The following is a 20441-nucleotide window of genomic DNA, read 5'->3' as shown; positions in this document are numbered from 1 at the left end:
TCAATGAGGGTCCTCAGGAGTCAAAAGGCGGTGAACCACTGCTGTCAGTGAGATGATACTAACACCTGAGTCCTCTGGTTGAGCGCTTTGTGAAAGTCAGCAGAGCCCAGACCACTAGTGGACGACATTCACATCACCATTAAGAGTTTTTTTTTATCTTTTATATGCCATGTTTTTCAAACGGAAACATGTTGATTGAAAGTAATGCTGTACCTACATTTACTTCTGGGCTTCCTGCTTATATGATGTAATTCATGTTAAATAATGCACAGATCTGATATTGTCCCAGGGAATTCAGGACTTTGAAAACACTGCCCTCTGTAAAATAATAATAACCAAACATGTAAAATATGTGGCTAACTGGGCATTATGATGCTTTTGCAAGTAGCTAAAGGAGTTTGTGACCTTATACTGTGAAGTGACGTTGAAAGCTGCATTTCCTTTTAAGGTGCTAGAACGCCCAGGTCCGTTACAATACAGTTGTAATAGAACAATCCCCAACCTTTCACAGCGCTCGCATGCTCATATCCACCAGTGATGTATTGTCAGAAATGTGCCATACTTCACGTTTCTGACATTAAACAGATTTAGAAACCTAGAGTAATGCTAATAATTTCTGTTTTGTTTCCACAGGTCTTTTTGGTGAAAACGTCTATCTGGTGTTGCTGGCCATAGCTTTCCGAATAATTAATTGTTTTTTAGTGCAAACAAGTTTTGTTCCAGATGAATATTGGCAGTCGCTAGAAGTTGCACATCACATGGTGTTTGAATATCCTTTGACTTTGAAACCATCATAAGCAGTTGTATGACTTTGTGTTAACCATGGCATAACTGGTGCAATTGTGTGCTTGACCTGGAAGCTGTTCAGTCATTTCTTAAACCCCTAATTGTGTTAATCTATGCAAGAGAGGTGTCATTTTACTTGGTGAATTGTTGTAAGGGTACTCTGTATACTTTGTCATTTTTTGTATGACCTGCATTAGCGAGTGCGGAGTGGAATCTGGGCGATATTAAGATGGCTACAAAGAGTTACTAAAGTGATGCGTGTCGGACACTACGATGCAACAGCCACGCAACTCAACAAAGCAATTTATGAGTTATGTCAAATAACCTACTAAGGACAGGAGTGTTCATATGGGAGGCACATTCATCAGAAAGAAGGTACAATTTGTTATGCTTTAGTTGAAGATGGTCTTGAGTAATAGGTGGCACTCGGTGTTTCTGTTTCCTGGCTTTTGTGAACATTTTTGTGGAAGCATCACATTGGAGCTTGTTGTATTTCACAGAATGCTTACATTTTAGCAGATTATAGGCTTTCCAAAGTACCTTTTTGTCGAAATATAAAAAAAAAATAACGTTGAGAATTTGCAGCAAATTTAGGTTTTTAATGAAAATATTGTCTGACTGGTTTGTAGTTTGGGTGCTTCTAGGTTTCCTATCTAGCACGCATCCATCCAGGTAAAGTAGCATTTTTGTTGGACCCATCCGATAACTCTGCTCAAAACTTAAAAAGCCAGGTCTTGAGTTTCTACTTGAACCCTATGCATTTTGATAATCCTCTTCTCTCCAGTGGAAGGGTGTTCCATGCTGTCGCCACCTGAAAGGCAAGAACTGTGCCACCTTGATAGGGCTTCATATTCTTCTATACCTTTAGGACAAATGCTGGGGGAAAACGCCAAAGACCTAGGTGATGGAAACCAAAAGAACATTTGCCAAATGAAGAGAGGACCTTTGCCATAAAGAGATTTAAATTGATACAAAGACAGGGCAGAGATGGAGAAAGTAGCACTGTCCAAGATCATAATCTTATCTAGGTTCCTCTCTCTGTTTGTGAGTGTGTCCACTGTCGTTCCGAGGTGATTCTTCAAAATGCTGAACTCTCAGCTGTTAGATTTAATCTGGCTGGAGGCAGACACAGGATTGCGCGGTCAGTAAACTCCAGTTGCCAACTGCAGAGGGAGGCCTCAATCTCTCAATGTGCCTGTTTCAGAAAACTATTTAAATGCAACCCCACTGCAGTAGGTCTCCCGATGGTGCGGTCATTGTGGGTGGGGGTAGGGGGCCTTGCTCTAGTCCCATCCCAGCTGCTCTAGTGTTTTTTTTTTTTTTTATTGTTTATTTATGCGTAGAAAAGAACATATATAACTATGCACTACATTATAGCAGATTACATTTAGGGGGAAATTACAGTTAGCCGACCGGCCAATGGCAGTACCAGTTTGAGACCCCAACCCGAGTCCACACATTGTGCTCTGACCTAGTAAGCATAGAGAAATAAAGCTGTTCTAGTCTTTAGCAGTGAAAAACAGATGCCCTTGCAGTCCCTGCTTCTGACAGAGGCTCAACACTGCTGGAAGAGTTGCTTGCCCCATACCGGGATAATGAGGGCCTACACACCTGTCTTTCCATTACATTAGTAAGCTGAATTCAAGCACTAGGGCGCGTGTGCCGTTCTGGCAGGAGGCGGACCTTGACATACTGAGTGTGTTATTTGAGGGTCATCAGTTGAGGTCATCAAGGAGGTAAGTGAACCTGAGGGCTAACAGTGCGACAGTGTTCAATATTCAGAGCTGTAAAGCGTGACAACGCACACAGCCTTACTGGAAGTACTAGCACATGGGAAGGGTAGGAAGGCCATGACTATGTTGTACAGAGCAATCTCAATCTGAACAAAGGTCAGCCTGACACAATCTGAGAGAGAAATGAAAGGCAGATGCGCAGGTGCCATTCACAGATGGGGAGTGAGGCTAGAATTCTGCAGTATCCTACAGTTGTCTCCAGGAATGCAAAATGTAAATTATTACAAAACAGACTCCTTCACAGGGCACACTTAACGCCATATATTTGCACAGAATCTTTGTGGCAGTGAGAGACACTTGCTGTAGGTGTGGCACTGGGAATTCCGATCCTCTTGGCATTGCACCACTCTGAATTCCCTTTAGTAGGAAGTAGCAGAAATACTCTCGGAGGTCACAGGGAGGACTGGGCTCCTACACTTCAAGGGATGCATATTGGGTCTTAGCTAACTCAAGACCGCTAAAATAACGAACAGGTTTGCACACCTGAGCTTTCTTTTTGTGTTGCAACAGACAACCGTGACCTGGAAACCCTCCATCCTGCCCAAACAGAGAGCGGCTGACAGAAATGGTAAATTGGAAGGCAACTTACTGACTGCAAAGCAGCATAATTTCCTTAGGCCCCCAGAATGCCTGTGATGTAATACGGGGGGCCCCTCCGGTCTGTGTGACTCTGAAGTAGGAGTGGTCGACACACCGGATGGTAGTTGTGCTTCCTTGGCTACGCTCTCATATGAGTGAGTAACCTCTGCCTCCTCCCATTTTTGGAAGGTAGAAGAATGTCATAAGGTGGGAACCATGTGTTAAGATGTTAATGTGTCGTGTAAAGTTCCTCTGAGTCATGGAAATGGCAGATGAAGGAGGGGAGATGTCCTTGTGCATGGGAGTTATTAGTTTATTGTGATGGATGGCTATGAGTTACGTAATGAGGAGACAATTCAAAAGATAATCGACCATCCCCAATGTTATGTTATTATCTGTACAAGTGAAAAAAAAGAATTTACAAAAATAAACTGATACAAAGGTATTTAAACAACACAAATGGACTGACCGTCCATGCACAGCCTGCTGATGGCAACAAATAGAGGCGCGCGTAGGCAGTTGAGTAGGAAACAGGTTCCTGCATTCTCCAAGATACACTGCATTGTCCTAATCTGTTTGTGCACCAACTAGTGTTTGGAGAATCAGGTCATGGTCTTGCCCAGAAGGAAGGGCGATAGTTTTCTTAAAACGTTACGTTAAAAAAAGAAACAGGAGGAAAAGACTTTTGACGCCTGTGCTTTGAATGATGATTCATCATTGTACACGAGTCCCAAGTTTTTCACTGTGTTAGTAGGTGGGGATAGTGGCCCATAGCCTGCGGCCACCAACCTGTAGACAAGATTGAGGCTGGGACACCGTGTATAATGAACTCTGTTTTATCTGAATTTAATTTGAGACAATTACTAGACATCCAGCCTGCAGCAGCCCTGAGACCCACATGGAAGATTGTCTGCAGTATTGTTCCCATCAAGCCTACGAATCCGCTGAGTATCCTCAGTGGAACATATGAAAGACAAATGGTAGAAACACCTAAGTCCAGTAAAGGCAGACGCATAAAAATTAAATATCATAACGATCAATATATAACTCTATTGTATGCCACGAAATACTTGGTGAGCCGATGACCTAAATGAAGGCATAATGTCTCTCTTGCTACGAACAGTTAGAAGGGAGTGGATCCGTTACAGTGCCTTCCTTTGACTCCAAACTCTTGCAGCCTCTACATAAGTGTGGTGTGATGCATAGTGCCAAAGGCTGCAGAGAGTTCAGAGAGACGGAACTCACCCACATCTCTCTGAAATGGAAGTAATCGAAGTTAATTCTGCACAACTAAAGGAGTGACTTCTGTTCATCGCTCCCCCAAAACCCTGCATGAAATGGGATGAGCAGTGAGTTATCTGCAATAAAATTGGGAGATCTGAGCAATCCCCTCCGCAAACAACCCTAATCTCACAAGCAATCCCCAAAACACTGATACAAATCTCACTCCGAATTCTAATCTAAACAAAAATCCCTTTAAAATGTACAATATAAAAAACAAAAACACAAGGAGCAATAAAAATGGTCAGGATGCATACAGTCCTGCAAACAGTCGAACTATATATTCCCCTGCAGCGTTGCACATGCTCTTACATCCCTTATTAAGCTACCTCCAAAATGGCTCTAGCGAATTGGGGTGGCTTCTAAACAGCTATAAAATGAATGAAATACTTATGCACCCCAATCCCACAAGCACTACTCTAGTACTCTTAAAAATCTCTCTCAGAAACATTCTCTAAGCAAAAACAAAACACTAGAATTAGGATACATACGGAGTATTAACTGGGACCAGTGTAGAGATGCTTTTTTTGCATTTCGTTTTGTTTTTTTATGTAATCTCAGAGGTGCTTCATACCACACAAGCACTATAATTATCTGGAGTTATGGCTGTTTCCAGTTTTGTGATAATGTATGTTATTCTCACGAAGAGTTGTAGGGCAAGACAAGCATTAGCATTCAAGTATAGTTTTTCAAGCGGGGGTGCGAGGGGTGCACACAATTGCTGCTGGAAGCAGGAAATGTGAATGTGATGCTAGAGTAGATGCTGAAATACGTAGCTTCATATTGTTGAAATTATATTTTAATCTGCCCTTCTTTTTTCTTGATTGAATGGTCCTGGCTACTTGGAATATTAAATTGTATTCAAAGTTATAACATTTACTTTAATATTGTCTGTGTGGTTATGCTTTACGATGCCAAAGATGTTTTTGATCATTACTTAATAGGGCTTTGGTGTGCTCTTTAATTAAAGAAATGAATATATAAAAGCAATCTTGCTTTATTCGTGCAACATATTTTTAATAGATTATGTTGCCCTATCAGTTATTCTGATACCTAATTCCCTATTTCATTGCACAATGGACAGATATAATGCTTGCTCTTGTCCTGAGGTTTATTGGTGTGATTACTAAGATGTATCTCTTCACCCGAATTGTATTCACTGGTGTGGATAGTCTCTTTGCACTATTGAGGTAGCTTAGTGCTCTGACACAGATGCCCTGATGAAAAACAGTCTTAATCTGTTTTATATTCTTCACTGAAAAGAAAGTGCTAACATCTCAAGGATCAGCAAAATGCGCGGTTGATAGGGAAATATGAGTTACTGCCCTGGCTACATCGTTTTGTTGCAACACTTACAGTTTCTGTAGTATTTATTCAGTAGTTAGCTCTAGTAGAGCAATTAGGTAATTTCTTTGATGAACGTAGCAATGGTATCCTTCCATGCTGTACAAACACCCAAAGAGATATTTTGGCAAATGTGGGGTAAAACAAATAATCTCATAGTTTGAAGAGGCCCTGATGAAATTCACATACATACTTATTGTTAACATACTATCAAATACCACTCACAGTGATCAACTGTGTCTTATCTCAAAATGTGAGCACCTAAGAAGGAAATGGTTATATATAAATTCCCTGATTTTTATAATATTTCTAGGGTGGCAGTTATGAGCATCCGTGTTTTTGTCTTTAAGTCTGCCAGTGTTCTGTATTCCACTTTGGAATTAAGCTATGATCATACTCTAGATTGTATGTGTGAATATGTTCAGAGTTAGTCATCTGAGCTTTCTGCTTGCCTAATGCTTGGTCATTGCAGTATGGACCAGAAAAACCATATCAGAAAGGAGCGTTGTCACTTTAAAAGAATTAGAAGCCGAGTGTTTTTTAGGTTATGCTCTCTAAATGTTTACTAGGTTAGAAATCCATATTTCTGTAAGAGTCATAAGTATTTTATACTTTCTTTGTTGCTTCTAGTGTAACATATGTGAATCCGATTATAGGCATTTTAGCTCTTTCAAATTCATATTATTTGACAGCCAAATATTGTTGTGTTGGTTCCTAAGGCCCCTCCTCTCTCACCTTTTTAGTTTCTATTGCCCTTTGGTAAACCATTTTCTATTTTGATTATCCAGTAGATTTGTTCGAGTGCTCCAAAATGTCTTTGGCCAGGTTCATCTTGTTATAATGGATTTAAACATCCTCTCTATGGAAATTTCCTTTGCTCTGTTGAGTGTGCTGTTACATGCTTGATGGAATGATGACTATTTTTTAAAATTCGATTCTCCCATTTGAATTTTATGCATTTTCTTTTTATATACTGTGTTGACATGTAAAACGAATCGCCTGTAATACAAAGAAGCAGGATCAGTGGATTATGCTTAACAGTATACATACACTACAAAGTGGATGATTTTATGTGAATGGCTTTATAGTAATGATCAAAGTGTAAAAGAATCAGAACTCCTTTTTGTATAATTTATAGTTAGTGTCAAACCAGGCTAGGGTCTTATCTATCTTTAATTACTTCGTATAGGACCTTGCTGTTACGGTTTGAATACTGTTTTGAGAATATTTATTGAAGAACTGGCAAAGACAATTTTTTTTTAATTTTCACTATTTTCTCCAGTGTGAAAGCTGATGCGTTTTCTGTCAATTAGAGTAAAACATGAATCTGAATTTAACCAAGAGGATACTGTTATTTTTTTTCACATGGAACTGTAGAAAATTGACCTAAATGGTGTGTGTACTCCAAACTGGTATATCGGCTGTAAAATCGAACTCTTTTAGCATGTTACATACTTTGAGAACTCTCTCCTTAACAATCTTAATTATGGTTACTTAACCTGGGAATGGATTGAAGGATTACGAGGTTACTCTTACCCATTGTTCTTTGCAAGCATCTATAAAGCTCTACAGCTGCTGAACAAGGATAATGCCCAGCTTCTGGTGAGTAGTTTGATCCGGGGGCCTCTCTAAAACTAAAGCTCTAAAGGCATGTTAACGTAGGCTGATGTAAAACCCGTGGCCTTTGGTTACTTAGATCACATTTATCACTACCCATGCTTGAAAATAAGTAAAAAGCTCAGCTAATAATCTAATTTGTGTTACAATGTACCTTTACTCAATAGATCACACGTGGCAATCCTCAAAAAGCTTCACTGATAAATTGGAGCATAGGGTCAGATGTAGCGAGCCGTTTTGCATGTCGCAAACTGCAAAAATCGCAGTTTGCGGCATGCAAACGGCCGAACGCGATGCACATTCACAAATTGCGAGTCGGTACCGACTCGCAATTTGTGAATGCGACTCGCAATTAGGAAGGGGTGTTCCCTTCCTATTTGCGACTCGCATCGCAATTCAGACTTGCTTTGTGACCGCGAATGCGGTTGTAAAGCAACTCGCAGTTACCACCAGTGTCACAGAGTGCCACACAGTGGTAACTCATTCGCAAAAGGGAAGGGGTCCCTATGGGACCCCTTCCCCTTTGTGAATGTCGAGAAGAACGAGTTACTTACCTTCGGTAACGACTTTTCTGGTGGATACATTAGCTACCTGTGGATTCCTCACCTCATGAATACTCCCATGGCGCCAGCATTCTACGGAAATCTTCTTACTAGTCTCTGCACGTCGACGAGGACGTCACTGTCTCGCACGCGACGCCGTCTGACGTCATACAGGCAATAAGAGGTCCTCGACGACGTGCGGACGTCAGTACCAATCATTTTTTACGTGCATGAGAACAACCAGGCAATGCAATGAAAGAACAAAGCAACATCCATTATATTGTAAAAATACACCACATTGTATGAATAACTGTAAATCTTTTTTATGTACATATATATATATATATATATATATAAAACTCTTTCTTTTTAAAAATATATACACACACCAAGTATATACATAAAGATATATACACCTATACCCATATATATATATATAAATATATTATATATATACACATCTATTGCACCCTCAAAGATCAAGAGGAGCGCACTCAAGGATTACTTGGCAAGACCATAAAGGCAACGGGGAGGCGGGTGGGACCGTGAGGAATCCACAGGTAGCTAATGTATCCACCAGAAAAGTCGTTACCGAAGGTAAGTAACTCGTTCTTCTGATGGATACAACTACCTGTGGATTCCTCACCTCATGAATAGAGTCCCAAAGCAGTACCACGCCCGGCGGTGGGTGCCTAAATGGTCAAACCAAGAAATCCTGCAGCACTGACCGTGCAAAATGGCCGTCCCTTCTAACCTCAGAATCTAAACAGTAATGTTTTGCAAAAGTGTGAAGGGACGACCAAGTTGCGGCCTTGCAGATGTCGACCACAGGAACACCTCTGGCTAAGGCCGAAGTGGCCGACTTAGCTCTGGTGGAATGAGCTCTAATGCCCTCAGGAGGATCCTTCTTTGCCAAAGAGTAACATATTTTAATGCAAAGAACAACCCACCTGGATAGTGTTCTCTTGTGGACTGCCTTTCCTCTCCTCTTGCCCACGTATCCAATAAACAGCTGATCCTCCAGCCTGAAATCCTTTGTTCTATTGATAAAGAAGCTCAACGCTCTCTTTGGATCCAGACGGTGCAGTCTTTCTTCCTCTTTGGAAGGATGAGGCGGAGGATAGAACGTGGACAAAGTAATTGCCTGAGCCAAATGGAAGGGTGAAACAACCTTCGGGAGGAAAGCAGCCTTGGTCCTCAACACCACCTTATCCCCATAAAAAGTTGTATAAGGGGGTTTTACTGATAAGGCCTGCAACTCACTCACTCTCCTTGCTGATGTTATAGCTATCAGGAAGACTGTTTTTAAAAACAAATACCTTAAGGGGCAAGAATGCATAGGTTCAAAAGGGGACCCCATAAGGAAAGTCAGGACTAAGGACAAATCCCATTGCGGCATAACGAATGGCTTTGGAGGATATTGATTTAGAAGACCTTTCAAGAATCTGATAACAATAGGGGATTTAAATAAAGATGGTTGGTCTGGAAGACATATGAAGGCTGACAAGGCCGATAAATAACCTTTAATGGTAGCCACTGCACAACCTTTCTGCGCCAGAGATAGAGCAAAAGACAAAACGTCCGATAGATGAGCTTGTAAAGGATCAATCTGCCTCTCTCCACACCACGCAACAAATTTAGACCACCTATTAGCGTAGATAGATTTAGTGGAGTGTCGCCTGGCCGCTAATATAACATCCACTACCTCAGGCGGGAGAGAGAAGGAACTCAGGTTGCCCCGTTCAATCTCCAGGCATGTAGGTGCAGACTCTGGAGGTTGGGGTGTAGAACCTGCCCCTGCGACTGCGAGAGGAGGTCTGCCCTGAAAGGGAGACGGAGCGGCGGGCACGTTGAGAGTTGGAGAAGGTCGGAGTACCACACCCTCCTTGGCCAATCCGGAGCTATTACGATTACTAGAGCCCGGTCTTGGCGAATCTTCCTCAATACTCGAGGAATCAAGGGTATGGGAGGAAACGCGTAAAGCAACTGGCCGCACCAGGTCATTTGAAACGCGTCCCCCAATGCTTCCTGCATCGGATACTGAAGGCTGCAGAACAACGGACAATGCGCGTTCTCTCGAGTGGCGAACAGATCTACCCGAGGAAACCCCCACTTCTGGAAGATTAAACGGACTTGATCTGGATGGAGACGCCACTCGTGGTCTGCCGAGAAGTGGCGACTGAGACTGTCCGCACGCACGTTCAAGACTCCGGCCAGATGGTTTGCTATCAAGCAAATCCGATGGTCCTTTGCCCAGGACCATAGTCGAAGAGCTTCTCTGCAGAGAAGGTACGACCCCACTCCTCCTTGCTTGTTTATGTACCACATCGTGGTAGTATTGTCCGTTAGGACCTGTACCGACTGACCACGAAGGGAAGGGAGGAAGGCCTTGAGAGCCAGACGTACAGCCCGTAACTCTAACAGATTGATGTGAAAAATCTGTTCCTCTGGAGACCAAAGACCTTTGATCTCCAGATCCCCCAGATGAGCTCCCCACCCTAGAGTGGAAGCATCCGTTATGACTGTGGCCACTGGTGGCGACTGCTGGAACGGTTTTCCTTGTGAAAGATTGTTGCTTGCAATCCACCACTTCAAATCCACAGCAGCATCTCTGGAGATCTTGACAGTACCCTCTAGATCCCCTCTGTGTTGAGACCACTGCCTTCGGAGGCACCACTGAAGAGCCCTCATGTGCCAGCGAGCATGCGTGACCAACAGAATGCAGGAGGCAAAAAGACCGAGCAGACGAAGAACCTTGAGGACTGGAACTACCGCTCCGTTTCGAAACATTGGAACCAAATCCTGAATATCTTGAATCCGCTGAGGCGGAGGAAAGGCCCGACCCAATGTCGTATCCAGTACTGCCCCTATGAACAGGAGGCGCTGAGAGGGCTCCAGGTGAGATTTGGGCTCGTTCACCGAAAAGCCCAGGTCGAACAACAACTGGGTTGTTGACTGCAGATGACGCAACACAAGCTCCGGGGACTTGGCTTTGATCAACCAATCGTCCAAGTAAGGGAATACTGCTATCCCCTTCCTTCTGAGCTCTGCCGCAACCACCGACATCACCTTCGTGAAGACTCGAGGTGCTGAAGTAAGACCAAACGGAAGGACCGCAAACTGGTAGTGTTGCGATCCCACCACAAACCGGAGATACTTCCTGTGTGACTTGAGTATCGGGATATGAAAGTAAGCATCCTGCAAGTCGACAGACACCATCCAGTCTTCCATGTTCAACGCCAAAAGCACCTGTGCTAGGGTCAGCATCTTGAACTTTTCCTGCTTGAGGAACCAATTCAAGATCCTCAGGTCCAGAATTGGTCTCAAACGACCATCCTTCTTGGGAATTAGGAAATACCTTGAGTAAACTCCTTGACCCCTTTCCTGCTCCGGGACCAACTCCACCGCGCCCTTTAAAAGGAGGACTTCCACCTCCTGTTCTAGCAACAGGAGGTGTTCTTGTGAACAATACGAAGGGCGGGGCGGGATGAGGGGCGGAAACTCCCGAAAGGGAAGGGTGTAGCCTTTTCCCACAACACTGAGAACCCAAGTGTCCGACGTAACAGTCTCCCATTTGGTGAGAAAATGCTGTAATCTTCCCCCTACAGGAGAGGAGTGAGTGGGAAATGGTGGAAGCCTAAGGCTGCTTCCCCTGCTGCACCCCGCCAGAGGATGAGGAAGAGGCAGAGTGCTGCTGAGAGGCTCCCCTGGTGCGGACCCTACCCCTCCCCCTAAAAGATCTATAGGGGTGGGAAGAGGCAGGTTGCTGATATCTTCCCCGAAAGGAAGAGGAGGAAGAGCCACGCCCAAATCCACGAAACCTCCTGAAGAATCTGGAAGAGGCCGTGGAAGAAGGAGCTTGGAGTCCCAACGACTTAGCCGTGGCCCTGCTCTCCTTAAAACGTTCCAAGGCCGAATCAGCCTTAGCCCCAAACAGTTTGTCCCCATCAAACGGGAGATCCAACAATGTGGACTGTACATCTGCCGAAAAGCCCGAGTTACGTAGCCAGGCCTGTCTCCTTTCCACCACAGTTGTGCCCATTGCTCTGGCTACCGAGTCGGTGGTATCCAGTCCCGTCTGGATAATTTGGGTCGCAGCAGCCTGGGCATCAGAGACAAGATCCAAAAGACCCTGGGGAAGCTCTGTAAACGAAGAGGAGATGTCATCCATCAGAGCATGAATATACCTCCCCAGGATACAGGTCGCATTAGTGGCTTTTAACGCCAGACTGCAGGACGAAAAAATCTTCTTCGACTGCGCCTCTAGCTTTTTTGAGTCTCTGTCCCCAGGCACCGTCGGGAAAGAACCAGGCGCTGATTTGGACGAACAGGAGGCCTGCACAACCAAGCTCTCCGGCGTAGGGTGCCTAGATAGGAAACCAGGATCAGTTGGAGCCGTCCGATACCTCCTGGCCACGGCTCTGTGAACTGCTGGGGAAGATGCCGGCTTCTTCCACACCTCTAAAACCGGATCCAGCAGAGCGTCATTAAAAGGTAATAGAGGCTCCGCCGCGGCTGAGGCCGGATGCAACACCTCTGTCAAAAGGTTTTGTTTCGCCTCCACCACCGGCAAAGGCAGGTCCAAAAAACTAGCTGCCTTCCGTACCACTGTATGAAAGGAAGCAGCTTCCTCGGTATATTCCCCCGGGGACGAAAGGTCCCACTCAGGGGAAGTGTCCAGCCCACTGGCCGACTCCAGTCCACGCAGCCCATCACCCGAGTCCTCTAGCTCTCCTTCCTCTAGGGCTCGTTGGTACTCCTGCTCCTCTAGTACCCGGAGAGCACGCCTCCTTGAATGCAGTCGTTGCTCAATCCGCGGAGTCGACAACACCTCCGCCGAAGTCGGAGATCGGCGCCGATCTTCCGAAGCCACCGACGCCGCATCCGGCGCCACAGGTAACTTCGGCGCCGACTGAAGAGCAGATGAAACGGATGGACCCACCGGAGTCACAGGCCGAAATCTCGACGTCGACGGGATGGAAATCCCTGGGGCCAATCCCTCCGAAGCCATCGGAGCGGCCACCGGCGCCGACACTGGCGCCGAGCCCACGTTCCCAAACGGGAGAAAGGGCATAAAGGGTGCCGGCCGAAGAGGCGCAGGATCACCCAAAGAAAAGGCCAAAGGCCCAGCCGGAGCACCCCCTGGAGCCATCTGTTGGAAGATGGCATACATCGCATTCAAGAATGCGGAACTATCGGCTCCAGGGGTGGGAAAAGCCGGATACTGGGGTGCCTGACTCGGAGGCGACCCCGACGCCGGCCTCGGCGTCTGCGCCGGAGAAAACACCTGAGGCTCCAATACCTCAATCACCGACGCCTGTCCAGGCGAAGTTGGAGACGTCGGAGAGAGCAACGGCGTCGAAGGATGCGGCGTCACCGTGGGGCTGACCTCCCATGTCCTCCGGCGCCGATCCGGAGACCTGGAACGAGCCTCCCTTGAATGACGCCGAGATTCTCTACGGCGCCGGGAGTCTCGATGACGCCGATGTCTTGGAGAAGACTTTTTCTTGTGATGCTTCTCCTTTGACTTGGCCATAAACAGCTTCGCCTCGCGTTCTTTAATGGCCTTCGGATTCATGTGCTGACACGAATCACAAGTCGAGACGTCGTGGTCGGAGCTCAAACACCAAAGGCAATCGGAATGAGGATCCGTCACCGACATCTTGCCTCCACACTCACGACAAGGCTTAAATCCAGACTTTCTCTGCGACATTATTTCCACAGAGAAGGAGTACGCAGCAAGATATACACTGTAACCGCAAGAGTAACAGTTGCTCCCTCGAAGATAACCGTTTCGAATGCACGGAAAAAAGGGAACTGACGTCCGCACGTCGTCGAGGACCTCTTATTGCCTGTATGACGTCAGACGGCGTCGCGTGCGAGACAGTGACGTCCTCGTCGACGTGCAGAGACTAGTAAGAAGATTTCCGTAGAATGCTGGCGCCATGGGAGTATTCATGAGGTGAGGAATCCACAGGTAGTTGTATCCATCAGAAAAATATTTTTTCAGAGCAGGCAGTGGTCCTATGGACCACTGCCGTCTCTGAAAAAGGAAACCAAATGGTTTTGGTATCGTTTTCATTTTGCAACTCATTTTCCTTTAAGGTAAACTGGCTGCAAAATGAAAAAAAAAAAAAATGCTTTATTTAAAAAGCAGTCACAGACATGGAGGTCTGCTGACTGCAGCAGGCCACCATCCCTGTGAGTGCAGGGACTCGCTATAGGGTCACAAAATGCGACCCACCTCATGAATATTGATGAGGTGGGTCTTTGCGACCCCATATCGAGTCGCAGAAAGTGTCTGAGACGCCATTCTGCATCCGTTTTTGCGACTTGCAAATTGCGAGTCGGTTAGACTCGCAATTTGCAAGTCGCAAAAACTGATTTTGCTACATCTGGCCCTAAGTGTGTTATCACCAATCCCATCACATAACAGTTTGTAAAACTTCATTGTTACTTGTGAAGTGAGTTTTCCTAATAGTTTGTGTTGCTTGTTTTACAATTTTTTTTACAGTATTTGCTAGGCTCCAAGAACATATTTTTAAGTGTACGTCTTTAAAAAAAGGTGGCATTTTGCATTCTTTTCGGCTCATTAATACACTTGAAGAAAGACAGTTGTCTTGCCCTAAGTGAAACAAACTCTGTGATTTTTATGAAAATGTTACGTACTTGTTTGTGGTAAATCCGTACAACGGCATTAAACACAACCTGTCTATTTTTCATGTGTAGATTTGGATACCTCGACTGGTACAAGCTAGTCTTTCAGCTGTAGCAGATGTAAAGATGTACTCACTACTAAAGCAACTAGAAAATGCAGAAGTGGCAAAGTGGGTGGTAAGTGTGTCACTGAGCCCTGTCTGGGGGGCATATACCATACCTTTTGGACAAACAAAACATTATTGGAAAAATACATATATTGTCGCCTCAGAAAAGAAGTTTGAGTTTCTAATTAATTACTTAATGCTTCCTAACATTCCCTACAGTTGTACCCGTTGTTTTCCTCTATGTGCTGTAGGCACTACGATTCTGTATTCAAAGGTGCACTTTTGACCACAAACTAAATGTTGCTGCCTTCTCTTTGGATGAATGCTCAGTTTTACAATGTTATGCTCGAGCTAAGTATTCAGATTCAGAGTCCTCATTCAATTTTCAGGAAAACCATGGTGTGGGATGCTGACACTGTCTTGGACTGCAAAATGCCTTAATTATAATTTCAAAATATGTTTAGAACAAATGCCATCTGAACGCCATCTGGCAGGTGACTTCATTGCCCACACTGCCCTGCAAACTGGGAGCTGAGTGGAGTCGAGCAAAGGCTCACAACACTATTGAGAGCCTACCCTCATCCCAGTGCGCAGGACTTGCCCGGGCGATAGAGCAGGCTCATGTGCGGCCAGAAGAGGATGGGCTGGGCCACCACTCTTGGCCCCAAGTCCTGTATCCTTTGTCCTTTTATCATCCAGGTATCCCTCCTTTTCCCTTTTAAACTACTATTCATTCGCGTTATTTTTTAACTCTCCTGGAAGTCTTGCGTTGGGGCACTTTTCTGGTTACAGAGTAAGGTCTGTGCAATTCTAGTGGGTCTGGACGGCATTTGTTCTAATTGATGGTTTGTGCCCTCTCATTGGTATCTCATGTTATTGTTTCAGGTGTCTGTTCGTTTTTCCCTGCCCCTTATCCTTCCTTTCCTTTTTTTTATCCTACATATTGATTTTTATCCCTATTTTTTTTCAATTGTTACATCAAGAATTCACTTGCATACTTTATAGTGTTATTGTTTAGGGGATAGAAGTTCCCGGATTTATCCAGCATGGGGAAGAAAAAGGTAGATGAGGTCGAGCATGGGCCTCATAAGGTCAAAAAACATCTGTCACTCGGCAGAGAATTGTACATCAAAGGAAATTGACTCCCTAATCAAGGAGATAAAACAGAAGGGCTCATGTGCTGCAACCGAGATCACTCACTTCTTTAGTAATACTGAGAAACGGATTTTACCCACCACAACTATCACTACTAAGCTTCCCACCCCCAACTCTTCTGATGACAATAAACCAACCGCCCTCCTTAAGGAAAATGAGGTCGCTAATATTCTGCTACCCTGCAGCAATAGATATACATGGTTAGCGAACTTTGAAGACCACGAGATAAACAATCCCTAAGTATTCTCTGTTCCCCTTTCTCGAACCTGCCCATAAAGATTTGTCCCAATCAAATAGTCATTTCTTTTTCTGTTTCTGATCATCCCAGGCAGGCAATTGGGCATTTGAAATCCAGGGTCTCCAAGTTGACCAGATAGCTAAGGACAATCTCCTAGGGGTGTTCAATTGTGCCCCCTGAACTCAAGTCGAACCCCATTCCATGACTGACATCTTGACCCCACTAGTTTCCAAGAAACCTGGCCTCTCTGACAGACCATTTCCTGAGCTTGTTCTCCCCACCCCCCCCACTGAAACACACTTGATCCAAGATTGGTGGGTTACGTGCCTGTAGGAGGCTGGCCTGGTTTCTAGTGGGTAACTAAGGTACTTACACCTTTATAAAGGTCCAGTTATCTCTTATTAGTGAAATGCAGTCAGTGTCTAGAAGCCAGGCTCTCTAGGGATAGTGTGGATGAGCAGCCAGGGTCTAACTAGGAGACATGCAAAGCTCATGCAATACCACTGTAGTAACACAGTACTCATACACTTGAAAGAAAATACTCAGTGTTACAAAAATAAAGGTACTTTATTTTGGTGACACAAATGTCAAAAATACCATAGAGACTATACTTCCTTAGGAGGTAAGTAATACACAAATTATATACACTAGTATGCAGAAATAGCTGTAAAAACAGTTCGAAAACAGTGCATACAGTGAAAATCACAATAGTTAGAAATGGGCCTGGGGGAACACAAACCATATACTAAGAAAGTGGAATGCGAAAGTCAGTTTCCTACCTAGGCAAGTGTAGTTTGTAGAGGGGCGCTGGGAGTATTAGAAAACACCAAAGGTAAGTAATAGAACCCACCCCAGAGCCCAGGAAAGCAGGAGTAAATCACACAAACACACAAGAACACGAGAAAGAAGATTATGCAAGAACCAGAAGAGCCTGCAAGACACCAGCAATGGATTCTTGGACCTGAAGACCTGTGGAAGAAGGTGACCAAGTCCAAGAAGCACAGAAGAGTCCAGGAAGAAAAGGAGTCCCTGCTAACCCGGATGAAGGTACAAAAGAAGAACCGCTGGTGAAGAACAACAGTAAGTACTGCACCCAAGAAGACAGATGTGGCTTCCTGGTTGGTGCAGATAATGTCCCACTAGAAACCAGGCCAGCAACTCAGAGAGCCCTCAGAAAACCAGGCAGCATGCACAGGAGTCCCACAGCACGGGGACAAAGAAGGTACAAAATGAGGCCCACGCACCACTACAACAAAGGGTCTCACGCGGTCGGAGAAACATGCAGGAAGCTGTGCATCACAGAAAGAAGTGCTGGGGGCCGGAGCTGCACGAAGAACTTTGTGGAAGGGTGCCAACAAGCTTTGGCAACTGCAAAACATGCAGTGCATGGGTTACTGTCTTGCAAGATCTTACCTCCACTAAATTTGGACAGTAGGACTTCAAAACCGTCTGTACCACTTCAGTCCACCAACTGTGGTGCTGGATTCATGCACTTCGTCAGTAGAGGGGACCCAAGCCACCGGTCGTCGCTGCAGAGGGGTGCCTGCTGAAGCAGGGGTGTGACTCTTTCACTCCAAAGGAGATTCCTTCGTTCTTCTGGTGCAGGATGATACAGGACCTGGAAACAGTTGCAGTTGATTGCTGGAGCTGAAGATACAATGTTGCAGAAGTCGTCTTTGCTGCTTGTTGCAGTTTGTAGAGTTCCTGGAGGGTCCAGATGCAGTTTCTTCGGTAAGAAGGTGAAGTAAAGGATGCAGAGGATTCCTGCTAGAGTCTTGCAATCCAACTCTGAAGAACCACCCAAGAGAGAGACGCTAAAAACCCCTGAATGAGGAATTGGCCAGCTAAACGGGTAAGCACCTATCAGGGGAGGGCTCTGACGTCACCTGCTGGCACTGGCCACTCAGATGCTCCCAGAGTTCCCTGCCAACTTGGAATCCAAGATGGCAAAACCCAAGGACCCTCTGAAGGAGCTCTGAGGTGGTGATGGACAGGGGAGTGGTTACTCCCCTTTCCTTTGTCCAGTTTCGCACCAGAGCAGGGACTGGGTGGTCCCTGAACTGGTGTAGACTGGATTATGCAAGGAGAGCACCAAATGTGCCCTTCAAAGCATTTCCAGTGGGATGGGGAGGCCCTATTTCCAAAGGGAGAGGGTGTAACACCCCTCTCCCAAAGGAAATCCTTTGTTCTGCCTTCCTGGGCTTGAGCAGCTCAAGCAACAGGAGGGCATAAACCTGTCTGAGAGGTTGCAGCAGGAGCCCCCAGAGTGCATGGAATCATACAACCAATGCTTGCAAAAGCATGGGGGAATGATTGCTACATGTTTGATACCAAACATGGCCATATTCAGAGTTACCATTGTGGAGCTGGACATAGGTAGTGACCTATGTCCAGTGCACAAGTAAAATGGCGTCCCGCACTCAAATGTTCCGGGAAAATGGTTGTGGGGGCACCTCTGCTAATGCGGGGGTGCCCTCACACACAGATACTCTGCACCCTGCCTTCAGGGCTGGAAGGCCTGCTATAGGGGTGACTTATAAGTGACCTGGTGCAGTGTAAATGGCAGTGAAAGAGTGCATGCACCTTTTCATGCAGGCTTATATGGCAGTCCTGCAGAGCCCTTTGCATGGGATCCCTATGGGTGGCAAAAGATATGCTGCAGCCCATAGTGATCGCCTGGAACCCTAACGCCCTGGGTACCTAGGTACCATATACTAGGAACTTATAAGGGAGCACCAGTATGCCAATTATGAGTGGAATACTGTGTGAACAGTATCCAGCAACCACATTTAAAGGGAGAGAGCATAACTACTGGGGTCCTGGTTAGCAGGATCCCAGTAGACACAGTCAAACACACCGACAAACAGGCCAAGAGTGGGAGCAACCATGCTAGAAAGAGGCTACTTTCCTACAGTGCCTATTGGGACACAACCCCCCAATGCTCGTGTCAGGGGACCATCCTTGAAAAGCCTGTCCTTGACTTCTAGGCCTTGTGATGGACATGCAATACCAATCACATATATGAACATTTCTTACGTGGGCGATCTCTCTTCGAACAATGAAAAGGGTATTGCTGGGACTCTTCTTTTGTCAATTCCACCTTGCGCAATAGAAAGGACAGCACAATATTCATGGCTAATGTCCCAAAATATAGGGGGCAGGGACGGGAGGATACTGAATCTTTGATTAGTAAAGTAATTCACTGGCCCAGGCATCGGAGGGGCTGTCTCTTCCTTAGTCGCTCCAATATTATTTTCGCCCCAGCGCTTTGCCAGAACTTCAAATCCCCTACATTTCATAAAAGTAGAATTTATAGATTAAAAATTAGCTGAAGGTTTGGTGAGCTTGGATGCCGGCTTATTCCCTTTGAATGGCTCCTTCATCCAGTTCAGATATATTGCTATTTAGCCTAAGTCCATCCCAGTTGACCAGGACATCCCTTCCTGTGAACCATTTGGCAGTGTTAAAAGGTACTTCGTCCTCCTGACCTAACTCTGGTAGCCCATTAATAGAAGTTGATTGACTACCTTCACCTGGGTACCTAACAGGTCTCACAGATCCCATAGAAAGGATCCATTCTTCTGTCCTGATGCATTGTCCAGTAATTTGAACAAGGACCCTATAAACAAAGCGAATAATTTTACCATCTCCCAATAATCTGACCCAGTTTCACTTTCTCAAAATCATATAGAAAACAAACATATTTCCAAGCCTGGTACCTGCATCATCTCTTGAATTGTTGCTGGTTTACGGCACAAATTAGTTGGTCCTGCCTGGCATACTTTTATGGATACTTATCACATCGGTTTAATCCAGGAATCTTGGCCTTTGACCCAGTTACATAGACCTGGTTATGCTACCTACAGTATAGATACCATATCATTGAGCTCTGTCTGTCCTTCGAACAGGCTGATTACCTGGTTAAAAATCTCCTTACAATGCCATGTCGAAAAAATTAATATTCCATCTCTTGATATTTTAGATCTTAATATCAAGACCTCCAGTGGGCTCTGTGTCCGTATTTTTAATGTGTTATATCTTTGTTGACTATCTTTTCTCTCTAAATAACTCTTCCTTTATAATCCTTGCTGGCAATTTTAATACCACCTATGAATCCCTCAAATGTATATCAGATCTAACTCAGTGGGAGGAAGAGATTGCGGGGGTACCTGCTCTAGAGGCTGTTTCTAATAACAATCTGGCATACAGTTGCCTTACAATTAGCATTTTTAACCCTGTCTCGTGGATTATGGGCATGTAATGGGAGGTCTATAATAAGACAGGGACCTAGCTTTTACATTTAGAAGGGGCAACCTGAAAAGCAGAATCTACTATTATATCT

The 20441-nt window shown here is 45.1% G+C and overlaps 1 protein-coding gene across 1 annotated transcript in view; it reads left to right on the top strand.

Moving 5' to 3' along the window:
• Positions 1-20441, top strand: part of PIGB (phosphatidylinositol glycan anchor biosynthesis class B) — a 188844-nt gene that overhangs the window by 46572 nt on the left and 121831 nt on the right. Inside the window, exons 2-4 of the mRNA XM_069222435.1 lie at positions 634-769; positions 7268-7385; positions 14672-14776. Coding sequence (XP_069078536.1) covers positions 634-769; positions 7268-7385; positions 14672-14776 — 359 coding nt within the window. The remainder of the gene's footprint in view (positions 1-633; positions 770-7267; positions 7386-14671; positions 14777-20441) is intronic.

The sequence above is a fragment of the Pleurodeles waltl genome, chromosome 3_1, assembly GCF_031143425.1.
Source record: "Pleurodeles waltl isolate 20211129_DDA chromosome 3_1, aPleWal1.hap1.20221129, whole genome shotgun sequence".
Lineage (NCBI taxonomy): Eukaryota > Metazoa > Chordata > Amphibia > Caudata > Salamandridae > Pleurodeles > Pleurodeles waltl.
The sequence above is the reverse complement of the archived record's forward strand: the minus strand, read 5'-3'. Positions and strand labels throughout refer to the sequence as shown.